This window comes from Manis pentadactyla, chromosome 9 (assembly GCF_030020395.1).
Source record: "Manis pentadactyla isolate mManPen7 chromosome 9, mManPen7.hap1, whole genome shotgun sequence".
Lineage (NCBI taxonomy): Eukaryota > Metazoa > Chordata > Mammalia > Pholidota > Manidae > Manis > Manis pentadactyla.
The window spans coordinates 14,443,456-14,470,526 of record NC_080027.1 but is presented as its reverse complement, the minus strand read 5'-3'; the positions used below and the strand labels follow the sequence as shown (position 1 = coordinate 14,470,526).

The following is a 27,071-nucleotide window of genomic DNA, read 5'->3' as shown; positions in this document are numbered from 1 at the left end:
AGACCAAAGGTCCTAGCGGTCCTGTGGGTCCTCTCCTTGTATACCAATCGGATCTGTCTCCGTTATAGACCACGTGTAACCTCACAACCAGAAATGCCCATTACTTGAGATAACCAGAGTTGGACTCTATTTCTTGGAAGATAAAGAACGTGGCCTGCAAAGAGAAAGTGAAAGAAAGTCGCCAAAAGACCTGAGCACATCCTGGAGTAGGAACAGGGCCCAGCTGTGCCTCCAACAGATTTCACACCAGGCAGGTCTTCCTGCATTTCCCCCAATAAAACCCTCCTTGTGGGGGCTTTCTTTTATTCTGTGAAAATAAGCCTTATTATAAAACAGAATGAGATCCACAGACCAAACCTCTGGCAATCGGAGTACCCCTTAATGCATCAAGTCATTGTGGACACGACAGTCCCTTCAATCTACTGCTTTTCTCGCTTGTTTCTTGACAGCATAACTCCAACGAGGCCCACAGCTGCCAAGCCTACTCCTGCGATGCCAGCTGCCATGACAGCATCTCTGACCTGCAAGAGAGAGAGGGGTGGATCAGGCTCCGTGTCAGGAATCTGAGCACATGCTGTACATTCAACAAGATTCAGCTCAGGGGATCTCGCATGTCCCTTGGCCTTCTTGACAAGCTCTGGAGTCAACAAATATTGGCAGGGAAATGGGGAGAAGAGAGCTGGATAGGGAAAGAATTAGTGGAGGGAGCCAGCTGGCCAGGAATGTACATGGGCCTGAAGAGGGAAACTCAGTTCACCCTGTGGTTATTTAAAGCACATAAATCCCTAGAGGGTGGCTGTGGAAAGGACGGAGAGATGAAGCCAGGATTACGGAGGTCCTGGCTGGCCAATAGGGAGCAAATGTGAAGTCTAGCAGGAACCGCAATTGAACACCCTATAAACTATGACCTTCACGAGAACAAGGACCTCACTTGTCTCCCTTGTCTTGTTCATTGCTGTGTCCCCAGCATCTGGTCCTGCCAGCCACAGAGGTGCTATACATGTTCATAAATACATGACTCAATTATGAATAGTATTGATGTTATACTCTAAATTATTAAGATTTCTTACTTGTATTGCTGGTATTAAAAAAAAGAGTATCACAAAAGTAAGAGTAAATTTCAGGTAAAAATTGAACATGTGTCAATTTCACTCCCTCTTGGAACTCAACAAAAAGTAAGGCATTTGTTTTAGGCATAATTCCACAAGGACCCAAAGAACACTAAATGCTAAGGCAGCAGTAAGAAAAATTGAGGGTCAATCCTAATGATACAACAAAATTCTTGGAAAAGATCATGTTTGGAGGCACCTGGTACCTCTGGAAATGAGAGAGAGATACTTTAGCTAGGTCCCTTCACCCCTTCCCTAACCATAACAGAAGTCTGAAAGTTTATTCGCTAGAGAGGGAGATTTAGAAGCCTGGAAATCTGGAAGCACATGTGAGAATGAAGGTATCATGCCTAAAACTAGGGCTTAAAAGATCATAAATACGCTAAATGTAAGACTCTTTGCCCCCCTACCCCTCCACACAAGAGTCAGGAAAACTTTTCTAGGGAATCTCACCAGCCCAAATGGAGACAAAAAATACTAATCTATACTGAGGATTCCCAAGCCAACAGCCCACCCAGATCACACAGAAGTGACAGGCAGAGCCAACAAGCCACTGTCCCCTCCCAGCTCACTGAGAGCTTTCATTCTGTGGCAAGCTCCCCACCCTTAATCAAGAGCATACCACCAAGGTACCCGACATCCAAGGAACACCTCTAAGATAGAAGAGCAAAACAAACAGAAAGAAAGCAATCTGGAGAGGCAGAAACTGTGTCTAGAAAAGAAGACATCTTTTTTTAAAAAATATCATTAGAGAATAGGAGAACATATTGCATCCGATAAATAAGAACATGATGCTATAAAAAATAGAATGTTGAGAAAATAAAACCAGTTGTTGGAAAGTAAAAGTACAATAAAAGTGACAGCTCAAGGCTGAAAGATAAAGTTGAGGAATCTCTCAGTAGGAACAGCAAAAAAGATAAAGATATAGAAAACAGAAGCCAAAGGTAAAATATAGGGAACAATCCAGGCAGTCCAATATATGAATAATAGACTTTCCGGAAAGAAATAATACAGGAAACACAGAAGAAAAGAATCAAGAGGGAAGTAATTCATGAAAATTTACCAGGGCCAAAGGATGTATGCTTTTGGAGTGAAATGTTGCTCTGAGGCCCATCTTAATGCATAAAAGCAGACCGACACCAAGGCACATTACTGTGAAATTTTAGAACACTGGAAAGAAAAGACATTACAACTGCTAGATCAGAGGAGAAAAAGAGAAAGCAGACAAAGATCAGGAATCAGGATTGCTTCAGATCCTGGAATGGTGGAAGCAAGAAGACAATGGAACAGTGCCTCCAAAATTCTAAAGTAAAACAATTTCTAACCCCAGAATTTTATACCCAAACTATCAAATCAAGTAGGAAGGTAAAATAGAAAATAATTCAGACAAACAGGGTCTAAAAAATTTACCTTTTCATGTATCCTTTTTCAGGAAGCTGCTGAAGGAGGTTCTACCAAAACAAGGGAGTAAACCAAGAAAAAAGCCATGAGACACAGAAGAGGGACTCTCTAGTACAGGAGAGAGAAGGGATTTCTCTAGAATGATGGTGAGGGGAAACTCCAGGACAACAACTTTGTACCAAGTGTAGAGAGTAAACTTGGAAGCAGAATAGTAGACTCCAGAAGACATTATAATTCCAGGAACCTACATGTATATTATGCTACATGGTAAGGGAGAATTAAGGTTGCAATTTACCTTCAAAATAGGGAGATTATTCTGGATTATCCAGGTAGACTTAATGTAATCACAAAGGTCCTAATAAGACGGAAGAGGGAGACAGAAGAGCCAGTGTCATAGTGATGCAATGCAAGACTCAACCAGCCACTTCTGGCTCTGACGGTGGAGGAGGGACTATAAGGTCAAGGTATGCAAGTGGTCCTAGAAGCTGAAAGAGACGAGAACACAGACTCTCCGCTAGAGCCTCCAGAAAAGAACACAGCCCTACTAGTCCTTTGATTTTAGCACAGTGAGACCATTTTCAGACTTCTGGCCTCCACGACAATAAGCCACCAAATTTGTGTTGTTTTAAGCCACTAGACCTGTGGTAATTGTTACGGCAGCTACATGAAACTCATATAGCAACAAGTCCAGGTCAGAGCAGTGGGACTCAAGAGCCTGGCATGTTGAGTTGACTGTCATCAGCATTATCCCATGTACTTTTCTTTATCCCATTATTATCCCATTACTATCCCAGCATTATCCCATGTACATCTTTCTAACCTCAAACAACTTCCTAAATAAGAGAAGAAACACGAAAATGAGAAACTAAGAGATCATGGAACCAGGGAATTCAATCCAATAGAAAAGTAAAGGAAATCCCAAGGATGACAGTAGAAGGGGAGACCTAGGATGAAGCCAAGCAGTCAGCCAAGGACCACCCAGCACAGACAGCAGAAGGCTGACCCAGGAAACATATCCAAGGGAAACATACTAGAACGGACAGATTACTTGACATGATTTCCCTTCTGGAAAACTCTACTGAGAGCTGTACCGATGTTCTTAGCAGCCAGGATGCATGAGTACAAAAGTTTGGAGGAAGGTACTGACCTGATATTTGACTACCAGTCAGTCTTTAAACCTTCCTTTTAATTAGAAAATTAGGCGTGGCTTTGTGGCAGCTGTGTTTCTAATAGGCTAACTTGTTAGGGAACCTTCATAAAACCACTTGTTTTCTGTTTTTCTTGCTAATTGATGTGCCAGGGGTGGGTGGGTGGGGGGACAGTTTGCAGATAATGCAGGAGGAACAATATGCCCCCAGTTCTTTACAGAACCTCACAGTGTGACAGTAAATGCTGATGCAGTGGGTTCACACAAAAGATACTTTGTGAAGCAAAACAATAACCTCATTGTTGGTGGGCAGGCTTTGTACAGAGGCAAAGAGTACAATTAATACAAGAAAGTGGAAATCTAGGTAGTCCTGATAGTGCACATTTTACTGGGAAAATGATGTGCCCAAGAGTCAGACGCCATTGAAGATTTTCTTGTTGCAAGGCTGGGGTGGTGGTGGGGGATGGTTCCAGCCCAGCCACTGTGCTGAAATTACAGGAGTTCTCATCATGAAAGTGGGCTGCGTGGGGTGTATCACAGATCTTAAATCAGAATATTATGATGGAGAATATTTGCCTTCATTGCTAGCTGTTCATGTGACACAACTTCTCTGAATTAAGCCCCAGAATTGTTTCTGGAAAAAAGAAAATTATAATGTGCTTTCTTCACTTCCAGCAGTGTTCTAAGTCGGTAAAAGAAGAACAGCATTACTCTGAATGTAGTGGGATTTAGACTGTGAGAGGTTACAAAATAGTTATAAAATACATGTATAGAACTGATGGACAGTGACTGCAATGGGGTATGGGGGGGACTCGATAATATGGGTGAATGTAGCAACCACATTATTTCTCATGTGAAACCTTCATAAGAATGTAATCAATAATTTAAAAACATAACTGATAAGAAAAGTAAAAAAAATACATGTATAGAAATTTGGCTTTAATATTTACAATAACTGAAGGAACAAAACAGCAGCAGACACAGATTCCAAGAAGGGACTAGTGGTTACCAAAGGGGGGAGGTGGGGGAGTGTGGGTGGGGAGGGAGGGAGAAGGGGATTGAGGGGTATTATGATTGGCACACATGGTGTGGGGGGGTCACGGGGAAGACAGTGTAGCACAGAGAAGGCAAATAGGGACTCTGTGGCATCTTACTACACTGACGGACAGTGACTGTGATGGGGTATGGTTGGGGGGACTCAATAATACGGGTGAATGTAGTAACCACATTATTTTTCATGTGAAACCTCATTAAGAGTGTATATCAATGATACCTTAATTTAAAAAACATTTAAAGTAATTTAAAAATAATCCCTTGTGGGTTCATACAAAAGATTTAGATAATATGCACATTACCACTGGCCACATCTTCAATTTCTATTTATCTTAATATTTTACCTGACACAGTATGACTTCAGTATAAGTGTAACTCCTAGTTGCTTTTTTTTTTAAGTGCTTTTCAGTATGAAGGCTTGTTTACAAAAGCTTGCTAAATATACCTTTTTGGAAGCCTGAGTATTTTTAAGTAGGTAGAATGCAGGAGAGTCATTTTTAGAATCCTCTTAGGCATGTAAAGCACAAACTACATTTTAGTTTAAATCCATTGCTTCCCTTTCTAACTGGGAAGTTAAGTGAGTCACAGTTACTCTGTTGAAGGAAAATCTAGTCTGCTTCAAAGAGCCCAGCACAAACATACATAATGACTGGCTTGCTTCTTCAAGACAAGCAGAAGTGTCCACGTGAGTCAAATGAAAAGGCGGGTTGCTGTTTGACAATACTTACCAAGACAAACACTGCTGGACATTTTCCAACATCTACTCTCTCCACCATCTCTAGTGAGATGGGACACAGGTGGAGGTAAAATTTAATTTGGCCGAACAATGTATGATGGTCGTTACTCACCCGGGCCAGTAGTTCTCAGCTGGGGACAGTTCTGCCCTCTGGAGGACATTTAGCAACATCTACAGAGATTTTTGGTTCTCACACCTGGAAGTGGGAGGGCATTACTGGCATCTGGTGGGTAAAGACTGTAGATGATACTAAATATCCTGCAAGCCACAGGGGAAGTCACGACAATGAGCAATTATCTTCACTGTCAATGGCCCAAAATGTTGATATTGCTCCAGGTGAGAAACCATCATCGAAGGCCAAGAAACAAAAGAGGAAATCTTTGGAAACACTATAGATAGGGCTTCTTTTTGTTCTGTAGTATGTTCTGGTTTCTTTTCTGTGATGGGAGCCCAGTAGAATTGTTTACGCTGTTCTATTGTTGTGTGGTCATTGTTTTGCCTCTTTCAGGTGGATGGGTAGGTGTGTAGGGCTAAAGTCATAGGAAGGAAAGTGTGATGTGTCCAATGTGTATTGTTTTATTTTGCAAAAGGAGTCGAATTATTGTTTATAAAAACAGCATATGGTAGAAAATATTTCCTAGATATTGCACTATCTTGAGATGTGGAATTGTGTTTAATTATTCTAAGTATCATTCATAGCTAGTGACATATGTATTTTACTAAATCATGCAACAATTCTGTATTGACATAAAACATTCTACTCCCATAAATTTGTGAATCTGTTTTCAGTCTATTATTATTCACTGAAAGAATAACTAAAAATGAGATGACTAGGAGATATTTTATAAACCTACTGAATCTTCCTAATGTAGTACCCTGAATTTCATGGGGTATCTTTTGTTTCCATATTTGCATAGTAATCTTTATTTGGAGTTTACTGCTGCATAGGAGACTGGCAATTTACCTGAAGTAGAAACCACACGAGTGAGGAGAGGACCTTGATTGTTATGCAGTATCACCAATGATGTAATCATACTTATTTAGCATAAGTTTCTCTTTTTTATGCCCTTTAATATTGTCACTGCTACTTTTTTAAAGAACTTCCATTATAACTAAATCTATCAATAAATGTTAGTTTTATAATTAGAAAATATTGATAAATAGAAAACAGAAGAGAACAGATAAGAAAATCAGAGAAGTCTAGGGGTCCAACATCCAAATAATAGGAGTTCCTAAGTGAGAAAAGAGAAAACAGAAAACTTCCAAGAACTCAAAGAATGGGGTTTCCACACTGAAAGGAGGCCTCAAGTGCCCAGCACAACACATGAAAATATATACACACAAGGTATATCATAGTGAAATTTCAGAATAAAGAGAAGATTCTATAAGCTTTTGAAGAGAAAAAAATAGGTCACATTCAAAGGATCAAAATCAGAACAGTTTCAGACTTGGGAATAATAGCATAAATGATAGAACAATGGAGCAATGACTTCAAAATTCTGAGAAATGTTATTTTCGGCCTAGAATTTTATACACACCCAAACTATCAAGCAGATATGTAGGTAAAATGAAGGCATTTTTAGGCATGCAAGGTCATTTTTTGTTGTTGTTGTTGTTATCATTAATCTACAATTATATGAAGAACATTATGTTTACTAGGCTCCCCCCTTTACCAAGTCCCCCCGACAGCAAGGTCATCTTTAAATGCACCCTTTCTCAGTAAACTATTAGAAGCAGTATTCCACCACAACAAGGAAGTAATCCAAGAAAGAGAAAGATGTGAACTACAGAGGATGAAAGCATTCATATGGAGAGAATTGTAGAGAATCTCTAGGATGCTAGGAAAGAAAGATCCAGAATGACAGCTATGCCTCTCTGCCCCAGTCCAGCTCACACTGACACCCAACTACTGTCACCTGAGAGAATGGTCTGCTTCCTGAGGTCACGCACCTGGTCACTGCGATGGACTCCATATCGCAGTTCATTCACAAAGTGCTCACAGTTCTGGCCAGGCAGCGAATAAGGCAACTCCTGCCCCACCAACTTCTCTGCACACTGGACAATTTTGCCAGGAGGCAGCGGCAAGTACTTGTCATCGTGTTTGTTATTGACCTGGTACTTGTCTTTCCCAACCACATCGTGCAGCAGTTCCTTCTTCACCATGGCCTTCTCAGTCAGGACAGATTTCATGCTGGCTACACCAGCTCCTGCACTTTCACCTGTGGAGTCACAAAGAGGAAACAGGGGGATTAGTCCTGGGCAGGTACGCAGGGGCTCAGAGCGGACACCCAGCCAGCATTCGCCCTTGGCTCAAGGGGATGAGAAGATGTGTAAGAGAAAAGGAGGAAGAGTCAGACGCATGCCGTGTGGCTTTGGAGAAGGTGCTTGTGGTCTGTGGTCCCTGGTTTCCTTATCTGAAATGAGGAGTAATGAAACTCCATGATCTCTTGTGATTTTTTTTTTAACCTAGAGAATTGGCCTTCTACATTCTGTGACACCTCAGTGGCCCTCTTGGTTATGTAAATATGGGCCCTGAGCACACCCATCTTCCTGCTGGAATAAAGTGTGAACCTTTTGTGATTCCATCAAGGCTACACTTCCTCACCATATACAAAGCTGATGACTACAGAAAAGGGACGGATTTGCAGAAGTAGCTCCTGCCCTTCTGGAAGCAAAGGGTCCAAACCCACAGCTGCTCCCTGAAATGTGATGCCAGGGAGGCCCAGTGGGTATCAGCACAGCCCTGGGCAAGGCTGAAGGAATGAAAGGGGCAAAAAAATCTCCAGAAATGAAACTGCCTCAAAGAAAGGAAATCTAGGGTCATTAGGGGGACCAGAGTGGTAGAAAGGGAAAGCTGACGCCAGAGACTGGGCCTCCCTCCCAAGGCAGCCAAAGAGCATGGTGTAGGGAGGGGCATGCCTTGGGTACGATGGCTCAAAAAAAAAGTGGGTGTGCACCAATAGGTGGACCCCAGAGACAGGCTCACTCTCCCTCCGAGAGCCACTGTGGCCTACCAAGATCTGGACCTTAATGGTCTTCCCAGCAGGGGAGACACCCTGTGACACAGGGCAGGACTGGTCTTCCACTGTGATACTGTGTGACAGCAAAAAGCAATGGCAGGACGGGCTGATCAGATTCCAGGTCCTGATCTACTTGGCTGTCCAAAGAGGACTAAACCCCTTTGCCCTGAGTACAACTCTGAGATTTTGGGAAATCAGGGGAATTTAGGCCTGCTACTAATAGGGTAAGAGGGGTTAGAGAGGTCCGTTGGAGTAAATAAAAGAGACGGCACCGTGCATGAGCCCTGAGCTTGTGGAAAGGGTCATCATGAGAATTGGGTCAGTGAACTGCAGCCCCTGGGTCACAGTACAGATTTTGAATCTTATTCTGTATATGATGGAAAAGCCAATTGAGAATTTTAAGGAGAGGCATGATATAATCAGATTTATACTTTAGAATGATCATGGTGGCAGCCCAGTGAAGGAGGGACTGGCCATGGGCGGGCAAGAGGTAGAGAAACCAGTTGGCGGCGGCAGCTTCAAATGAGAGAGGGCGGCAGCTCACACCAGGGCATGCAGTGGGGATGGGGCGAAATAATCAGAGCTGGGGTCTGTTTGGAGATAAAGCCAACTGGATTTTGTGATGGATTAGATATGGAGTCCAAAGGATTGAGGATGATGCCTAGATCTGGGACCTGAGCAGCTGGATGGTGTAATCCCATGGAGCCTCCCAATTTGGGGTATGTCAAGTTCAACATGCAAATTAGACACCCAAGTGGAGAAGCTAAGTAGTCGGAGGTTACACAAGGCTGAAGCTGAGCAGGGAGGTGAGGGCTGAGGGCATGGGCTTAGGAGACATCGACAGATAAACAGTACTGGAAGCTGGGGGACCAGATGAGGTCACCTGGGGAGAACAAGAATTAAAGCTATGGGAGAGGAGAGAAGCCCACACAGGAGGCCAAGGAGGAAAGGCCTAGTGGGAGAGGAAGTAAGAGAAGTGCCAGGCGAAAAGCAGAAAGAGGCCAATTATGTCAAAGGCTGCAGAGAAGCCAAGGAAACTGTGACCTTTGGCTTTGTCAAGGTGTGAAAAAGGTCTTTGGTAGCCTTGCTAAAAGCTGGTCCAGGAGGCAGATGAATAAAGAGAGCCTGATGGAGAGGACTGAAGAGAGAAGGGGAAGTGGGGGACCAGTGATGGCATGGGAGCCAACGAGAGATTTGCTCTGTTAGCCAGAGATACGTCAGGGGTGGGGGAGGATTGTTTTATAAACAGGAGACAGTACAGTGTTTCCTGTGCCAATAGGAATAACCAGGAGAGAAGGGACAGTGACAAAACCGAAGGAGGTGCAGAATTTGAGGAGCAAGAAAGTAAGAGGGGATCCAGGACCCACACATGGGGGCTGGATCTTTAAATAAGGGCAGGGGCACTTTTTGCACTTTAAAAGAAGACAGATTATGTGGTTGAAGTTACTGATGGTTTGGTTAATCAGGAATGGAAAGATGACATCTACTCTGGTTACATCTGATTTCTGTAAGTACAAGGGGAGGCCACAGTTGAAACAGTAGGCAGAAGACCTGTCCAGGAATGTCCATAGCAGCTGGAGTCATAGCAGCCAAAACTTGAGCCAGTCCAATATCCATCAGCAGAAGAGTGGATAAAAAAATTGAGGTATATTCATATAACAGAAACCACACAGCAATGAAAAGGTAAGAACTACTGCCATTCACAGCTTGAGGACTCTCATGGGCCTTGTGAGAGAGGCCAGACACAAAAGAGAATAGACTTACTCCTCTCTCATGATGTTCTAGAACAGGCAAAGCTTATCTTTGGCAAGGGGAGCTAGAATCATGGTTACCTCTAGGTGGGCAGAGAGGATACTGAAGAAACATGCAGGAGCCTTTTAGGGTAGTGGAATGTTCCAGATCTTGACTGGGGTCATTGTCACATGGTTGGACACATTTTGACTATATACTTTGTTGTATTTGTACACTTGATGTGTTTATGTTATACCTTAGTTTAAGTAAAAAGTTTAAGACAAAGGGTGGGGAATTCTCACAAAAATTCTCCAAGTTAAGTATTCTTAACCACAGTTTACAGATAAGGAAACCAAGACTAGAGAGTAGAAACTGGATTCATAGCCAAATCTTCTGCCTAAAAACCCATGTTCTCAGGGAGTTTTACATTTAAGAGTTGAATGTGTTTTATAAAAAGCCATACTACATAAAACCATAAAAGTAGAGTTGCCTCCTTAGAAACCCACCTCAGCCCCTGTATAGAACCCCTAGGGTTCCAAGGAACAGAGTTTCAAAAACATTGCCCCACATCAAACTGCCTTTTTACAGCACTGAAGAAACAACAGCCTGCCAGGGAACAAGGGTAATAGGTTCCCCTATACCTATGTGGGTAATACTTGGGGTCACCCATTACCCACAGCTCCCCCATCTCCCTCCTCCCAGCCCCAGCACAGGGGAGGCCCTCAATGCCCTTACCAGGAGGGGCCAGGTGGACCACATATCCATCACCAATGTAGATGGCCCAGTGTCTGTAGAACGGGCGGAAAATCTCGATCAGGTCTCCAACCTTGGGCTCTGGCTGTGAACCCAAGAACAGGGCTGTTAGAGTAGTGGGAGCAAGACCCTGGAGCCAGGCGGCAAAGGCTGCCAAATTGGGAGGGTGAACCAGATGCTCCCCAGCCTGCCCAGGCTTGGCATCACTCTTGGGCAGTAATGCCCTGGCTGCTCATCTGGCTGATCAGGGGCGTGTGCGTGTGTACGCGTGAGTAAAGGAAAACCCTTCCTCCTCTGCACTATACTCCCCCTTCTGTCACCAGATGTGCTGAGATTCCACACCAAGCAATTCAGTCCTCACAGGACACAGACTGGATGTCCCACAATATACCTCAGTTCAGACACTGCCTGCCCAGGGTTAAAGCAGACCGCGGGTTAAGGGCTTAGTCCACAAGACTGCCCCCCACCCACAATTCAGCTGCTCATAGCAAGTTCAGTTTGCCTGTGCTTCTGCCCAACAAGCTATAAATCAGGAGTTCCCATAATTCCCCCAGTTTGCTAAAACAGTTCATAGAACTCAGGTAAACAGTTTACTGACTAGATGACCAATTTATCCTAAAGGGAAGCTCTCTGAGTTAGGGTTTCTTATGGAGGCTCCATTATGATTGATTAAATCACTGGCTGTTAGTGATGAACTCAGCCTCCAGCCCCTCTGCTGTCCCAGGATGTCGGGGAGTGGGGTTCAAGGCTCCAGCCCCCTTGACACGAGGTTGGCTCCTCTGGCCCTGAGCCTTCAAGCCGCAACAGCATAAGCCCAGGTGTGATTGAAAGGGGCTTATTATGAATAAAAAGATTCTCCTCTCACCCCTACCACTCGGGAAATCACAGGGGTTTTAGGAGCTCCTTGCTGGGAACCTGGAATGAAGGCCAAAAGCATATCTCCCTGGACCCCACTCACGGGGGAGTGGTGCGCGCACCTGGAAGGCTGGAGGGCCCTGTTGGGGAGCTTGGGCCATGGCTGGAGAAAACTTCCAAGAGGCTCAGATCACTTTCATCCAACACTTATTGAGGTGCCAGTAACACACTGTGCCAAGTGCTGGGGGCGAGGGCATTCCGATTTGGACCAGAATCAGGGGTGATGTGCTTCTCTGGTCCAAGCCAATCTTAAATCGCTAATGAGCAGGGAAAGAAAACATCCCTCTAGAGCACCTACAAACAGATAGATCCCTTCTGTCCTTTGCCTGAGTCTCCAAATGCATCTGGCAGTGCAGTGAGGAGGTGGGGAGGGGGCTGTGGGTTTGCCCCATCCCACCGCCAAGCTCTGAGGGCTTGACTGAGAGACCCCATCAAGGCTGAGGCGGGAAGGACTCACCCTTGTAGGGCTTCCCTTGGGAAAAAAAGGATGAGTAGTGGGGACGACCAGTCACAACCCCACAAGGCCTATGCAGGGCCAATGGCAATTCATTTCTAGTTACAGAAACATTAAAACCTCAAACAAGCCTCATATATGGCAGGAAAAATCTTTTTGTGGGATTTTACCAGTAAATCATGTTCTCTTATGCAGTAATTATAATTTATCTTCCAAAAAGACAGCACCCAGACCTTACTGAGAACCTATTCCAGAACAATGGACAATGGTCACGATTTATTAATCCCATTTGTTTCCCAGAATAAAAGAAAAAAACATATTAATTGTATGGTGAGAATTAGGGGGTCTTAAGGATCTCCAAAAGAGAATTTAACTGTGGGGGGAGGTCTCCACAAATAAGCAAGGACATAAAGACAAGGCAGGGATCCCGCCCACCTTCAGGGAGGCATCCCATTGGGAAACAAGACAGTATGAACACCAGAATTTTGTGGCGTCAAGTAATTAGCTGCCAGTGGGTACACAGACCCAAGGAGCTCATTGTGTTACAGACAAATATTAATAAAAGGAGGTCTACACACAGGAACATGCCTGGAAAAAAATATTACAATGGCAACAGTATCTACAAAGAAACGCAGGCTTTCTAACACCAAACACCAAAGGATAAAGGAGCAGCAAACTCACGATGCTAAGTGAAAGAAGGCATACCCAAAAAGCAATGCAATGCATGATTCCATTTATGCGTCATTCCAGAAGAGGCATCGCTATGGGACAGGGAGTGATTGGTGATTGCCAGGAGCTGGCAGTGAGGAGAGTGGTTGACGACAAAGGGGCATGGGGCAGTTTGGGGCCAGTTAAACTTTCTGTACTGTTCTGTGACCGACGGCCTTGGTGGTTACGCAGTTGTATGCATTTATCAAAACTCACAGAGCTGAACACTAAAGGGGTAAGTTAGACTTTCATTTTTTTCTAAACATGAATTTTTAAAAATAAATAAAAACTGTAAAATATGTTAATGGCTCTCTACAGTTTGAAAGAGAAAACGTTGTGGTTTTTTTAACTACTCAAACTGCCTGTCCCTTGTTAGGGTAAGAGATGTGTATGTACAAGCTCAACACATAATACGGCTCGAGGAAATTTTTCTTTAAAAATGAAGTAAAAGACTCACCCGTGGAGCCCTGTGCGCTAGTTAGAGGCAAGGACTTGTGTTCACATGGCAACATGGATAATCTTTTAGATACAGTGCTGAGTGGAAAAATGAGGTGTGCAACACAATACCACTTACATAAATTAGACATACCCACACACAAACCAGCCATAGACATCTTATAAGAACTATAGCTCAAAAATAATTTCTAAAAAGCAACAATAACAAGAAAAGAATCATACAAACTAAAGAACACACATTAAACACAGGATGCTGGCCACTGGGAAGATGGAGCAAGGGATGACAGGAAAAGGGGACCCACCCCAACCAAATCAAACACGAGAGAGGGGTTCTTGCAGGGGCCAGTGAGGACAAGGGGCCATGAACTAAGGGGATGAACGATTCACTCTCTATCACTAAAATCTAACTAGAGAAACAATCACCTAACAATACACAAGCCAACCTGGCTGAGTCAAAATTAAGAACACAAGCAATCATGAACTACAGTCCATGGGCCAAATTTGTGCCTCTGCTTATTTTTGTGTGCAAGGTTAGAATGGTTTTAACATTTTTTAAGTGGTTGGGGAAAAGTCAAAAGAAGAATATTTTGTGACATATGAAATTACATGAAATTCAGACTTCAGTTTCCATAAAATTTTATTGGCACACAGCCATACCCATTCATTTACATATTGTCTGAGTTTGCTTTCTCCCTACAGCAGCAGAGTTGAGGAGACTATATGGCCAGCAAAACCTCAAATATTCACTGTCTGGTTCCCTGTAGAAAAAGTTGGCTGACACCTGTTGTAACAGGATCAGCCATGCTGGGTGCGTCCCTCACGCGGCTTGATCCCCAGGGCTGGGACCTGGTTGTGTTGTGTCCAGTGCTTCCGAGGGACAAGAGGGCCCACGGGAAACACAGAGCAGAGAGCTGCCCCTGCGCAGGGCTCAGGGACCTCCCGCCAGCACAGTGACCAGGGCTCTCCTACGCCACACAGGCAAGAATAATGGCAATGCTGAGACTGTGCTTACTGGGTTTCAAAACAAAAATGCTTTATATTTGCCACAAAAGCAGAGCTACAAAGAGCTGTGAAACAGCCATTTTCCCTAGCTAGCAAACTGAGGAACAATTGCTGGCCTCTAAAACTTACATCAGAAAAACAACCTGAACAACCATTAAGACCAATTAAATAAATTATCCTAATAGTCAAAGCAATCCTGAGAAGGAAGAGTGTTTACCCTCCCTGACTTGAAGCTCTACTACAAAGCCACAGTAATCAAGACAATTTGGTACCGGCACAAGAATAGACCCATAGACCAATGGAACAGACTACAGAGCCCAGATAAAAACCCAAGCATATATGGTCAATTAATATATGATAAAGGAGCCATGGACATACAATGGGGAAATGACAGCCTCTTCAACAGATGGTGTTGGCAAAACAGGACAGCCAAGTGCAAGAGAATGAAACTGGATTATTGTCTATCCCCATACACAAAAGTAAAGTTGAAATGGATCAAAGACCTGAATGTAAGTCATGAAACCATAAAACTTTTAGAAGACAACATAGGCATAAATCTCCTGAATATAAACACGAGCAACTTTTTTCTGAATGCATCTCCTTGAGCAAGGGAAACAAAAGCAAAAATGAACAAATGGGACTACATCAAACTAAAAGGCTTCTGTACAGCAAAGGATACCATCAACAGAACAAAACGCATCCTACAGGATAGGAGAATATATTTGTAAATGACATATCCGACAAGGGGTTAACATCCCAAATATGTAAAGAACTCAAATGCCTCAACACTTGAAAAGCAAATAACCTGATTAAAAAATGGGCAGAGGATACAAACAGACAATTCTCCCAAGAAGAAATTGATATGGCCAACAGGCACATGAAAAGATATTCCACATCACTAATTATCAGGGAAATGCAAGTTAAAAACCACAGTGCAATATCACCTCACACCAGTTAGGATGGCCAGCATCAAAAAGACTAAGAACAATAAATGCTGGCAAGGATGTGGAGAAAGGGGAACCCTCCTACACTGCTGGTGGGAATGTAAACTAGTTCAGCCATTGTGGAAAACAATATGGAGGTTCCTCAAAAAACTAAAAATAGAAATACCATTTGACCCAGGAATTCCACTCCTCAGAATTTACTCAAAGAATATAATTTCTCAGATTCAAAAAGACATATGCACCCCTATGTTTATTGCACTATTTACAATAGCCAAGATATGGAAGCAACCTAAGTGTCCATCAGTAGATGAATGGATAAAGAAGAGGTGGTACATATACACAATGGAATATTATTCAGCCATAAGAAGAAAAAAAATCCTACCATTTGCAACAACATGGATGGAGCTGGAGGGTATTATGCTCAGTGAAATAAGCCAGGCAGAGAAAGACAAGTACCAAATGATTTCACTCATATGTGGAGTATAACAATGAAGCAAAACTGAAGGAACAGAACAGCAGCAGACTCACAGACTCTAAGAAGGGACTAGCGGTTGCCAAGGGGGAGGGGTGGGGGAGGGTGGGTGGGGAGGGAGGGAGAAGGGGATTGAGGGGTATTAGATTGGCACACATGGTATGGGGGGTATCATGGGAAAGACAGTGTAACACAGAGAAGGCAAATAGTGACTCTGTGGCATCTTACTGCACTGATGGACAGTGACTGCAATGGGGTATGGGGGGAACACGACAGTATGGGTGAAGGTAATAACCACACTGTTTTTTCATGTGAAACCTTCATAAGAAAAAATAACACCTTAAAAGAAAAAAAAATTAACCTACATCCATATGTTCAAACAACCATCGGAGAGAACCTGGGGAATTTACTGAGCAGATGCAGCAATAATTGAAAAAAGTATGTTGAAAAATGTTCTTATCCTATTTTTGCTTAAAATACATTTCTACATACCTATAATCAAAATGTATGAGATGCTATGCATGATCTGAGGAAAATACACCAAACTGTTGTATATTATCTATGTGCAGTTTAGGATTCAGAACTTTTATGTTTTATGTTATATTATTTTGTTGTCATTGTAACAATATGAATTATTTCTATAACAAAAAAAGTTTAAGATTTTTAAATAGGGAGAAAAAACCCTTATATTGATAAACTCACAGTTTTTCCATGGAAAAAGTGGACATTTTGTGTCATCAAAACCCCTTGTAACCATCCCCCATGTGGAGTCTATAAACATGACCATGTTAATGATGCTTAAAAATCAGTAACATTTAAATGTAACATATAAAACCAGAAGACAGATTCTAAAATAATATAGATGTATGCATATCAGATCTTGAAATAAAGAAAGACACTCTAAGGTTAAAGGCCAAAGACAAAGGCACTAAGTAAAAGATTAAGAGTTTAGACAATTTTTTAAAATGCTAAAGCTCTTACTGTTAAAAGTTTCTATCATTGCCTGTTATGTTCTGATTCCCTCTTAAGGGAATTCCCTTTAACCTACAATCTTGGCTGCCAGGCAGCATGATTTTATACCATGTGACCACTGTACCCCAGCCCTTGGACTAGAAGAAGGCACAGCCTCAAGCAGATTGCATCCTATGATCTATGGTAAGTGGAACTGGGCCAATCAAATCCTCTCACTTTCTCAAAAACTTGAACAAAGAAATAGAAAAAAAAAGTGGCTTTTTGGCAGTAGGGGCTAAAACTGAAAAGTCATGATGAAGATGAAGAAAGAGACCCCAGCAGACTATGGGCCAAACCTGGGGTGGGGAGTGGGGAGAGAATGCCAACTCTGACCAAATAGAAGACACCTCTCGGTAGTGGGAAAGAAGGAAGCAGGCACATAGGAAGAGCAGGCTGAGTCACATCAGTGGTGGAGCACTAGTGTGGAGGTGCACAAACTCCAGCTGCTGAGGTGTCCGGACCCACCTTGATCCTGAACTGCCTCCCAGCTCTAGGCCCTGGGACACCCAGCCTTGTTTTAGCTCCTGTTCCTAGACTATCATGAGAATCGCCTTAGCTCTTCAGATGTGTTCTTACACTAAAATTTCTTTACTTGAGCTAGCTTAAATGGTCTGCCTGTTACTTACAACCAAAAGAGCAAGACCAGAATATTCTATGTTTTGAAAAAACACCACAAACAACTATGACCAGCTGGAAGAAAATGACAGAAAAACCGTGACTATCTTTAATATATAAAGAGTTTTTATGAATCATTAAAAACAATTTAAACACCAAAATAGAACAAGAATGGACAAAGGATATGATAAGTTCAAAAGGAAAAAATACATATTACCATTAATACAAGAAAACATATTCTACCTCATTAGTGATCAAACAAATGCAAATTAAAGACTGGTTTGGGGTAGGGGGATTAATATGCTACTATTAAATACATGAAAAGACGCAGGTAAACAAACAGGCACTCTCATTCACTGCTGATGGGAATATAAATCAGTATAACTTTCCTGAATGAAAATTTGACAATTTGACAATTTGTTTCTTCAATGTCCACAAACATGTCCATCACAAAGTCACATCTAGAAGCAAAACATTGGATACCTAAACACCCTACATAAAAAGATTAGCTAAGTCTTGTCATATTTATATGCTGGGATACTTTTTGTACAGTTATGTTTTAAAAGTTACATTTTAAAAGGGTACAAGAAATGTCCATAACAGAATGGTTAATGAAAAAGCTTTATATGAAACAGTGTATGTTTTAAATTTTATTTTAAAAAAGAAAAACATATAAAATAAAAAATATAGAAATACACTAATAAGTTAACAGTGTTATTTACTAAGTGGTGTAATTTGGGGTACTTTCTTTTAATTTCTTTCTGGTTTTCCAAAATGTTTAAATACATGTACACTTCTTTTAGAATCCAAAAAACCTTAAGACTTGACAAACATCCGTGTTAAATTTTGGGTATCGCATACAATTGCTATTATATAATTAAATACAAAACTAATACACATGGCGATCAAAACCGAAAGTTTCTGTGATATGACTGCCCTTGCACTGTTCACCATGTAAGAACTTATTCACTATGTAAGACCTTGTTCACCATGTAAGAACTTGTTTGTTATGCTTCAGAAGATTGGAGACTGTTGAGATATAGGCTTGGGGTTGATTAATGACTGTGCATTGAGTCCCCTATACAGAATTTTATTGTTGTTAACAACCATTTGATCAATAAATATGAGAGATGCCCTCTCAAAAAAAAAATTAATACACATGGCAAAAAGACTAGAAAAATATATACCACATCTTAACCAATTCCCTCTGGGTGCTGGGCTAAGGGTGGTCATATGATTAGTTTGCTTCCTTCTATTTTTCTGTATTTTCCAGCTTTTCTACAAGGAGTATTTTTAAGTTCATAGCATGCTTCCCACCATTTCGTTGTGGAAAATTTTTCAAACATACAGGTTGAATTTTCAAGTGTTCAAAATTGAAAACTTTTTTTAGTGAACATCTATTCTAGAGTGAACTATTATGTTACGTGCTTCATCACACACATGTCCACCTACTCGTTCCTCCTGTAGAGTATCGTGAAACTCATCTTTTAAATGTAAGTGATCAGTGTTCTGAGAGAAGCAGAAGTAGATACTGAGGGAGTCCAGGAAAATGACAACAGAAATAAAATAAGCATGTGATGTGTTCTAACTCTATGCTCTAGAACTCACTGGATCCTAATTCACTGGCACTCCAAGCCTGCAGCCTTTATCTCCAGCTGTGGCTCTCAGATTTGAGCCTGCACACAAATTACCAGGGAAGGGGTTGCTGGCATGAATGCAGAATCACTGTGCATTTTTAACAAATACCCTCCCCTTACCCCAGGGAAATGGTATAAGTGGCCTCTAGAGCATCCCATCACCTTGAAGATGCCCACCTCTGCCTGAGAAGGTCCAGAAATTCATTCATTTGCTCATTCATTCAACAGATGTTCACCAAGCTGGGCGCCAGGCATCAACCTAGGCACCTGGGCTGCGTCTATCAACAAATTGGAAATCCCTGCCTTTGTGGAGTTTCTGTTCAGCATCGGGGGAAAGACAGAAAAAAAGTTTTTTTAAATTTAAACCTCAGTAAATAAGTAAATCATCTGGAGTATTAGAGGTGACACCAAGTTAAAAAAAAAAAAAGAAGAGCAGGGTCAAGGGGGCTGGAGAGCAATGGGACGGGTCAGAGGGCTGCAATATGCAGCAGGGGCTCTGGGAAGGCAGAGTGGGCCCTGCGGAGGTCTAGGACATCCAGGAGAGGGAAGAGCCTGAACAAAGGCCCCAGGTGGGCCCCGAGCGTGTTTAAGGAGCGGTCTGGAGGTTGGGGTGGCTAGAGTGAAGGGGCATGGTGAGCAGATGGGAGACTGGTGGATGGCGAGAGGACGTGGTGGCTCAGGCACGATAGGGACAGTGAGGGAGGAGAAGTAATAGATTCTGAACTTCTGTGAAGGTAGAGCCAGCAGGACTTGCTGGTGGAGCGGGGTGGGTGTGAAGAAAAGAGGAATCAGGGATGACCCCAAGGTTTCAGGTCAAGCAACCTGGAGGCCGCAGGGCAGGCTGCAGACAGAGCAGGCGGAGGGGGCTCAGCACTCCCACCTGGCATGCTGGTTGACATGTCCACCACGCGGCCAAAAAGAGAGGCTGGCAGGCAGCTGAATGCATGTGTCTGGAGGTTGGGAGAGTGGTCTGAGAAAAGGGTCCCTGGTGATGTTTATGAGAACAACTCCTACTGGGAGTTGGAGGCAAAAGCCTGGCTGAACTGGTCCATGAGAGAGAAAGAATGGGGGGAGAGGAAGCAAGGTCATCCCAGAAAAGGCAGCACCTGAGACTTTTACCGAAGTCTCCAAAAATAGGAGGCCATGCATGTGGCAGAGACAGAATTCAAACCCAAATTCTACACACTTGACCCTACCACTTTCCTGCGATCAGAGAAGGGGGTGGGGGGGAGTGACCTTAAAGGGCAGAGGTGGAGACAGGCAAGCAGGATGTGGGGCAGACAAGAGCAAAAGGAGCCGGATGCCTGGGGTGGAGCACAGGCCTGGTGTGCTTTTAAAGCTTCCAGGTGAGTCTACAGAGCAACCCGGAGTGAGAACCCCAGGAGAGTGGGTCTGAGGGGAGAACAGGTGAGATAAAGGCTTGGGCTGAGATGTACCTCATTGTGTAGGTGGGGAAACTGAAGCTGAGAGATGAGGTCACTACCCAGGGTCAGCCTCAAAGTGGCAAAGCGGGCACTTGAACGCCAGCGCCCTCCCCACACCACAGGGAGAACGGACACAGCCCAGCCCTCTGCCATGTCTCCCACCCCGGCTCCTGCGTGACGATCCACATCCCCACTGCAGCTCTGATCAGGATGTGACCCCGGGGCGGATGGGGCCAGAGAGGGAAGTGAGGACACTCGCAGAGGAATTTTCAACCAGAGGGTTGAAACAAAACAGAAAGAATGTCTGTCTTTAATCCAAGGCCACTCAGTACTCCAATCCACTCACACTCAGCCCCATTTAGCCCATCGCCACACGTGTGTGATTTTTTTTTAACAAAATGTTTCAGGTGTACAAAAATACAGAAGGTAGGCTAATGAGTGTGACTGCTCTGTGATTAAATCAAGATGGGTTTAGTTGTCAGAAACTCCACACTGATTATAGCCTTGGGGTTCCAGAGCCAGACAGCCTGGGTTCAAATGAGGAACTCTGCTACTTACTAACTGGATCGTCTTGGGCAAGTTACCCAACTTCTCACAGCCTCGGTTTCCTCAGCTGTAAAATGGGAATAACTATAGCACCTGATCTGTGGGGTTGACTTGAGGATCAAATAATACCTACAAAACACTCAGCAAAAACCACCTGGCACATGGGAGGTGCTGTGTAAAGCCAGGTTTTACTGCCACTGCTCTTGGGGTGGTTTTGTTATTTTTGATTTAGAAAGGTCACCGGCAGCTACAGGGTCAGCTGGAGACTCTGTGGAGGTTGTGAAACCCAGTGCTCCTCGTTCCCCAAACCACGTGCTGTGGGGAGTGTGCAAATCTCGGCCTTATCCCCTTCATTTCCACTGCTCTGGGGGAAATGGCTAGAATCTTGTGATTAAAAAAAAAAAGACCGAAGTCCGAGCTTGGGGCTGAGAAGAATTTCCCAGCTGAGTTGGACTTTCCGTGCCCTGGTTTTAGGAAGGGAAAAAACCTGTGAGGAGCCAGCCGTCAGTCCCATGCACCTGAGGCTGTGTTTTCAGAAGCAGAGCCCTGTCTGTTAGGCAGAAAGGTAGACATAATAGGGTGGAGGGAGAATAAAGCCAGTAAAGTGCACTGAAAGGACTCAAAGAGTTAACCAGATAAAACCAGAGAGCCAGAAAAGATTCACAGAGTTATTTAGTTGAAGTTTCAAGGACTTAGGAGTTACTTAGAATGTCCATACACTCCCCAGACAAGAAAAAATGTTTCCAAGTGCAGACTCTCCCCAGATGAGAAATAAAACATCCAAAGGCAGGAACAGAAATCATCAGAGCAGTCACCGTCTTCTTTTTAACAATTAGACCAGGCCTCCAAGGCCAAAGACCGTCAGTCAAGGACTTCTCAGCCCTGCCAAGACCCCATAAAAGAAACCTCAGAGTAAACTACCTGCACCTGTCTAACCTCAAGCAGGCCCGCTCTGCTGTACAGGGCAAAATACAATTCACTTTGCCTGCCTAACTTTGTTTCATGTCTCACTCCATCTGACTTCCCTGTGTCTCCGAACTTTCTCCCCAACAAGTCCACCTGGGACTGAGCATCTCTCTGCTCTGTTTCTGTGTGACCTTCAGGAATCACATAAACTCTCTGAACTTCTCTGGGACAATGGGGCTATTAAGACCCATCCAGCAGGGCTTGTGTGAGGAATAAAGAGATAATGATGGCAAAAGCTATAAACCATTTATGCCTGTGAGAGGGTTGAGACCCCGTGCCCCAAGCTGGAGGGGGAGGCCTGCCTGTCCACACTCCTCAGCCTCAGGTGCAGAGAAGGTGGAGTAGGGGTCGGGCTCTCACATATCACATGCCCTTTTCCCTTGCCAGTTCCTGAGAGAGGGACAGTGGCAGCTCCAGGTCCGGCCCCAGCAGCCCAAAGGCCATGGGTAGCCTGGAAAAAGAAGTCAAAACTCATCCCTTCCTAGACTCTTGATCTCCAGGCTTGTCCTACTGGTCAAGCCTCTGTGACATTAACCAGGACTTCCCCCTGACTCATCTGGGAACCACCAGCAAGGCCACTGGGCACTACCTGGGCTTTTCACAAGTTCCCTGCGGTCCTTAGAGCAGCCCCATTTCACTGACCAGGAAACGGCTCAGAGACGGGAAGTAACTTGCCTACCGTCTCGGAGCTCCCCAGAAGTGGTGCCAGGATTCCACTGCAGGCCTTCCTAAATCTAAAGGCCAAGCTCTCTCACTACACCAAGTAATTCACACAGAGATGCTAAATAACATCCACTGATGACCCCCATGGAGAGCTTTGCCTGTACTATACTCTAGGCCTAAAATGCCCTTGGCTATTCACCGGCAAACTCCTACTCAACCCTTAAAACAGGCCCAGCATCTCTACCTCCTCAGTGTCTCCCTTGACACACAGGCAGAGAGTGTCGTCACTGCAGCCAGCCTGACACATGCAAATTGTCAGCAGAGGTTGTGGTCTAGAAAGATGCACTGCCTCCTTCTCAAACACCTCCAGCCTATGGCCCCTCTGTAATGAGGATGAACCCCTGCAGGGCCCGAAGCCCCATTGCTATTTGAGAAGGTTCCTCTGCTTCCCCCTCCCTTTTACACCTTAACTAGCTCTGCAGAGATCTGTCAAAATATCAGACAAACTTAGGGGGTCATAAAGTCAATAAGGGAGTCTAGAACCAGACATCAGAAAAGGCCCATCGTTTCCTCATATTATGGAGCCTCAGTTTCTCTTTGGATCCTCCCTTCCCCAACAGCAGCTGCCCAACAAGCCACAGATTTAAGGGCAGGGTGTGGTGAGGAGAGAAAAGAAAGGCTCCTGGCCCACTTACTCTCAGAGAGTTTGGGACACAGAGAGGAGAGAAGCGGTCACTGCGGGCACTCACTAGGAGGTGTCAGGGGCTGGCCTCAAGGGCTCGGAGAAACGTTGAGCCTGTACAGTACACTCACAGCCTGTACAGTAGACTCACAGCCTCTCCATCCCAGCAAGTCAGGAGAGCTGTTTGAACAACTAGCATGTGTCAAGAGCCCGCCAGTGGCACACCCAGAGTGGGCAGGTGGGAACTATATTCCCTGGGTGCAGACAAATAGTAATCAATTGTCCACAGAGAATTTTAAAACATAAGATACACCAAAAGTCAGTCTGCTATTTATCATCACCATGTGATGACAATTTTAAACAATATTGGTGATACAACACTTCTCCCCACAAAGCTATTTCATTGGTCTAAATTCTCATTGCTGCGGTTACTGCCAAGATTTAATGTGAGCCTCAAATTGGCATATTTTTATTTCTTATTATTTAAAAAACTTTGTCTTCTAAGTGAAAGTTCAAAGAACACCAGTGATAGGGTCAGCCAACATACAGCTCAGATAAACGTGTCTGTTCCAGTAGCAAGTTCCAAACAGCTCAGAATGGTTGGAGCTGACTTTCGGCCCGTTTGTGTCGGTTTGTGTTGCCGACCCTGTGGCCCTGCATCTTCCTATGTTTAAACAGAAGACAAAAGGGTCCTCTCTCCCAGTGCTGGAAGAAATTAAAAGAGAAGTGTCTGAAAGCCTAGGTCTTTTTCACCAACAACTAGACTCTCATTCTAAAGCAATGGATCAAAAAAATGTCAATGCTCACTATCATCGTCCATTTTCTCTGATTTTTGCCAAAGGAAATAACAGTTGGGAGAATTTTGTCAAGTAAGATAAAAACTTTTTAATTTTCTGAAAATGTTTCAAATGTGGAGGTGCTTAAAAGCTGCTATAATTTTTTTTTAAGCATAGGCAATACTGCAACTTTTGGAATTTATTATGAAATGAGATTTTTATGAATCTCTAACAAACAATGTTTAAGGCTTGGTTATCTGCTGTTTAATGTGAGAGATGCTTTTGTATATGTATTGATGAGTACAAGGGAAGCTTTAGAAATTAAAATTAATTAAAAAACTGTTCTTCAACTAACTGTGGGCCAAGACAGATTGACAAACATTAGCTCTACTAAACACTGAACATATATATACAAAGATCAATTTTAACACGATCATGGATAACTTTTCAGATGTTCCAAAACAGAAACTGTAAAGTTGTTATTATCCATTACTATGATCAACCTGTAAGAATAAGTCTTTTTCAAAAGTACATTAATGCAATTAAAAAATGTCAACTTTTTCTATTTTTCTCTGTAACATTTTATCTTTCATTTTTTTATTTTTTCACTGGCATGATTTATACACAAAGCTCAATAAAGGAAAATTTTCATTGTGTTTCTTTTCTGGACATTACTATTCATTTCATGATTATTATTGAAAATGGTGGTCAGAGAAAGGAGAGGGATGTTTAGAAATGAGCGCTCCAGGCATCAAATATGCCAAGTACATCCTAGTGCCAGGCACTGAGTGAAGCTCTCCTGGATTGAAATAATAATAATAATAATAGTAGTAGTAGTAGTAGTAATAATAAGTTACGGTTGAGTACTCAACAAATATGGGAAGCGCTGTTCTGAGCATTTCATAGTGTTGAGTCATATAATCTTCGGTCTGGGGAAGAGAGTGGATTGGAAATTTATTAAGTGCTCAGAACAATGCCAAGCACAGGTGTACCACATCCAGGCGCCCAGTGGGAGCAATTCCCAGGTGGGTCTACCTCAAAAGGTGTTCTTTGAACCTCTCTGCAGCTGGTCCTGCTAGGCTGACAGGATGCATCTGTTAAGCCCCTTTCTGATTTCTGAGCCACATCACAGGTTAGAAAAAGAGAAAGTGCGCGCTGAAACTGCTGGCAGGGCCGGTCAAGAGGTGCGTCAGCTAAGACCATGGGAGGCCGCTGTGGTCAGACCCAGGCGGGGCCTGGGGCAGCAGGTCCAGCCCCGACCCTCGGCCCAGGAGCCCGGCCCGGTGGTCTGGTGGGACTCAGGAAGGCAGCCCAGGGGCTTGAGGAGCAAGTCGCGCCTTGCTGCCTCCCTCCTCCTGCGGGTCCTGCCTCCCCCCGGACCTGTCTCGGGCGGGGCGGCCCCCGCGCAAGTGCAAGTAGAGAGACAACTCGAGCTTGTGCCTGCTGACCTGCGTCTGGCGCCTGATGCCCGGCGGCTGACGGAGGGGTGGCCAGCATCCTCGAGGGGCCTCTCTGAAGTGACAACTCAGGCCCCGGGACACGTCACCATTAAACAGCACCCAGCCCTCGCCCGCCCCTCACTTACAAGGGACGCGCGCATCTTCCGCGGTGTGGACGCTCAGTTTCAGGTTGGAGTTCGCCTGATCAGCTGCGTAAATGCCTGAGGCAGGGGGAGCAAGGAGGAAACTGTCAGCAACGCGGACGGGGAGCCCAAGCCCCCGGGGGACGGTGGCTTCCGGCGGGGGAGCCGGCGCGGGTCGCCTCCCAGCCCCAGGAACAACCATCGCCCCTGAGGGCTCCTCGCGGGGCCCTCCCTGCCCCGCGCCCGGCGGCAATCGCACGAATCCCCGGAGCGGGCGGGGAGGCTCCCCCGACCCCGAAGAGCTGGCGCGCCGGGCGGGGAGCGCGGTCGGATGCCAGGAGGCGGCGGCTGCGGGCCGGCCGCGCCCCGGCTTGTTTACTCCCGCGCTGCCCAGCATCTCCGTCCCCCACGGGCACTGGGGCCCCGAGAGCCACCCCAAGGGGCCGCCCTTCCTGAGGTCCCGCAAAGTGCCGCGCCACCCACCTGGCGGACTTGGGGAGCAGCGTGACCGCCAGGGCCGAGGGACCGAATTAAATGGCCGCAGCGTGCGGGCCACCGTGAGGTCACCGGCCCCTCCCGTGCGACCGGCTGATGAGAGCTTCGCAGAGCTCCCTGCCCGGCCTCCCGGGCCCCGGCCAGGATGCCTCCCGCTCACACCGACCAGGGCTCCCTCCCCAGCCGGCTCTGCCGGAAGCGCCCGGGGAAACCAGCGCCAGGCCGCCTCCTCCCCCACCTCTTCTCCACTCGGGCCTCGGGCCCGCCCAGTATTTAAAAACATATCCTATTATACTCCACTTTTGTATAGACATTACACTGGAGTGTAATCGAGTTACTTAACTCCTCCGCGCGAGTGAGCTTGGAGGTTAAAACTATTAAATTTTAAAGCCATTTGAAGGCAAGGGTCTAGCAGAAAGCAAATATTTTGACTATTGGGTCTTAAACCATCAGACAACCCCCAAACCTGGCTCATCATAGGCATTCCACGAATGAGTGAATGACTGAATTAACGAATGAATGCCCCCAACACACGGGCCCTTCCTCCACACTAGGCTGTTGGGTCCACAGGAGCAGATAGAGCTCCTGTTCACTCTGTATTCCGGCTGCTCTCCACCAGCACTGAGCCTTGGAATCAGAATGTTGGGCCAAATCCTGGTCCTGTCACTTGCTAGCTATAGGGTCTAGGGCCCCTTTCCCTCTCTAAGCCTCAGTTTGTTCATCTGTAAAATGGAGTGATGATGATACTATACAATGTATAAGACAGAAAAATA

The 27,071-nt window shown here is 44.6% G+C and overlaps 1 protein-coding gene across 1 annotated transcript; it reads right to left on the bottom strand.

Annotated features, from left to right (window-relative positions):
* Positions 1–257: 257 nt before the first annotated feature.
* Positions 258–26,504, bottom strand: LOC118932743 (phospholipase A and acyltransferase 3). Its single transcript, XM_036926481.2, has 5 exons — positions 26,287–26,504; positions 25,807–25,881; positions 10,933–11,035; positions 7,397–7,665; positions 258–521 (listed from the first exon to the last, which is right to left on the bottom strand). The coding sequence occupies exons 2-5, from the start codon at positions 25,819–25,821 to the stop codon at positions 420–422; spliced, it is 489 nt and encodes a 162-aa protein (XP_036782376.1). The 5' UTR covers positions 25,822–25,881; positions 26,287–26,504; the 3' UTR covers positions 258–419.
* Positions 26,505–27,071: the final 567 nt, after the last annotated feature.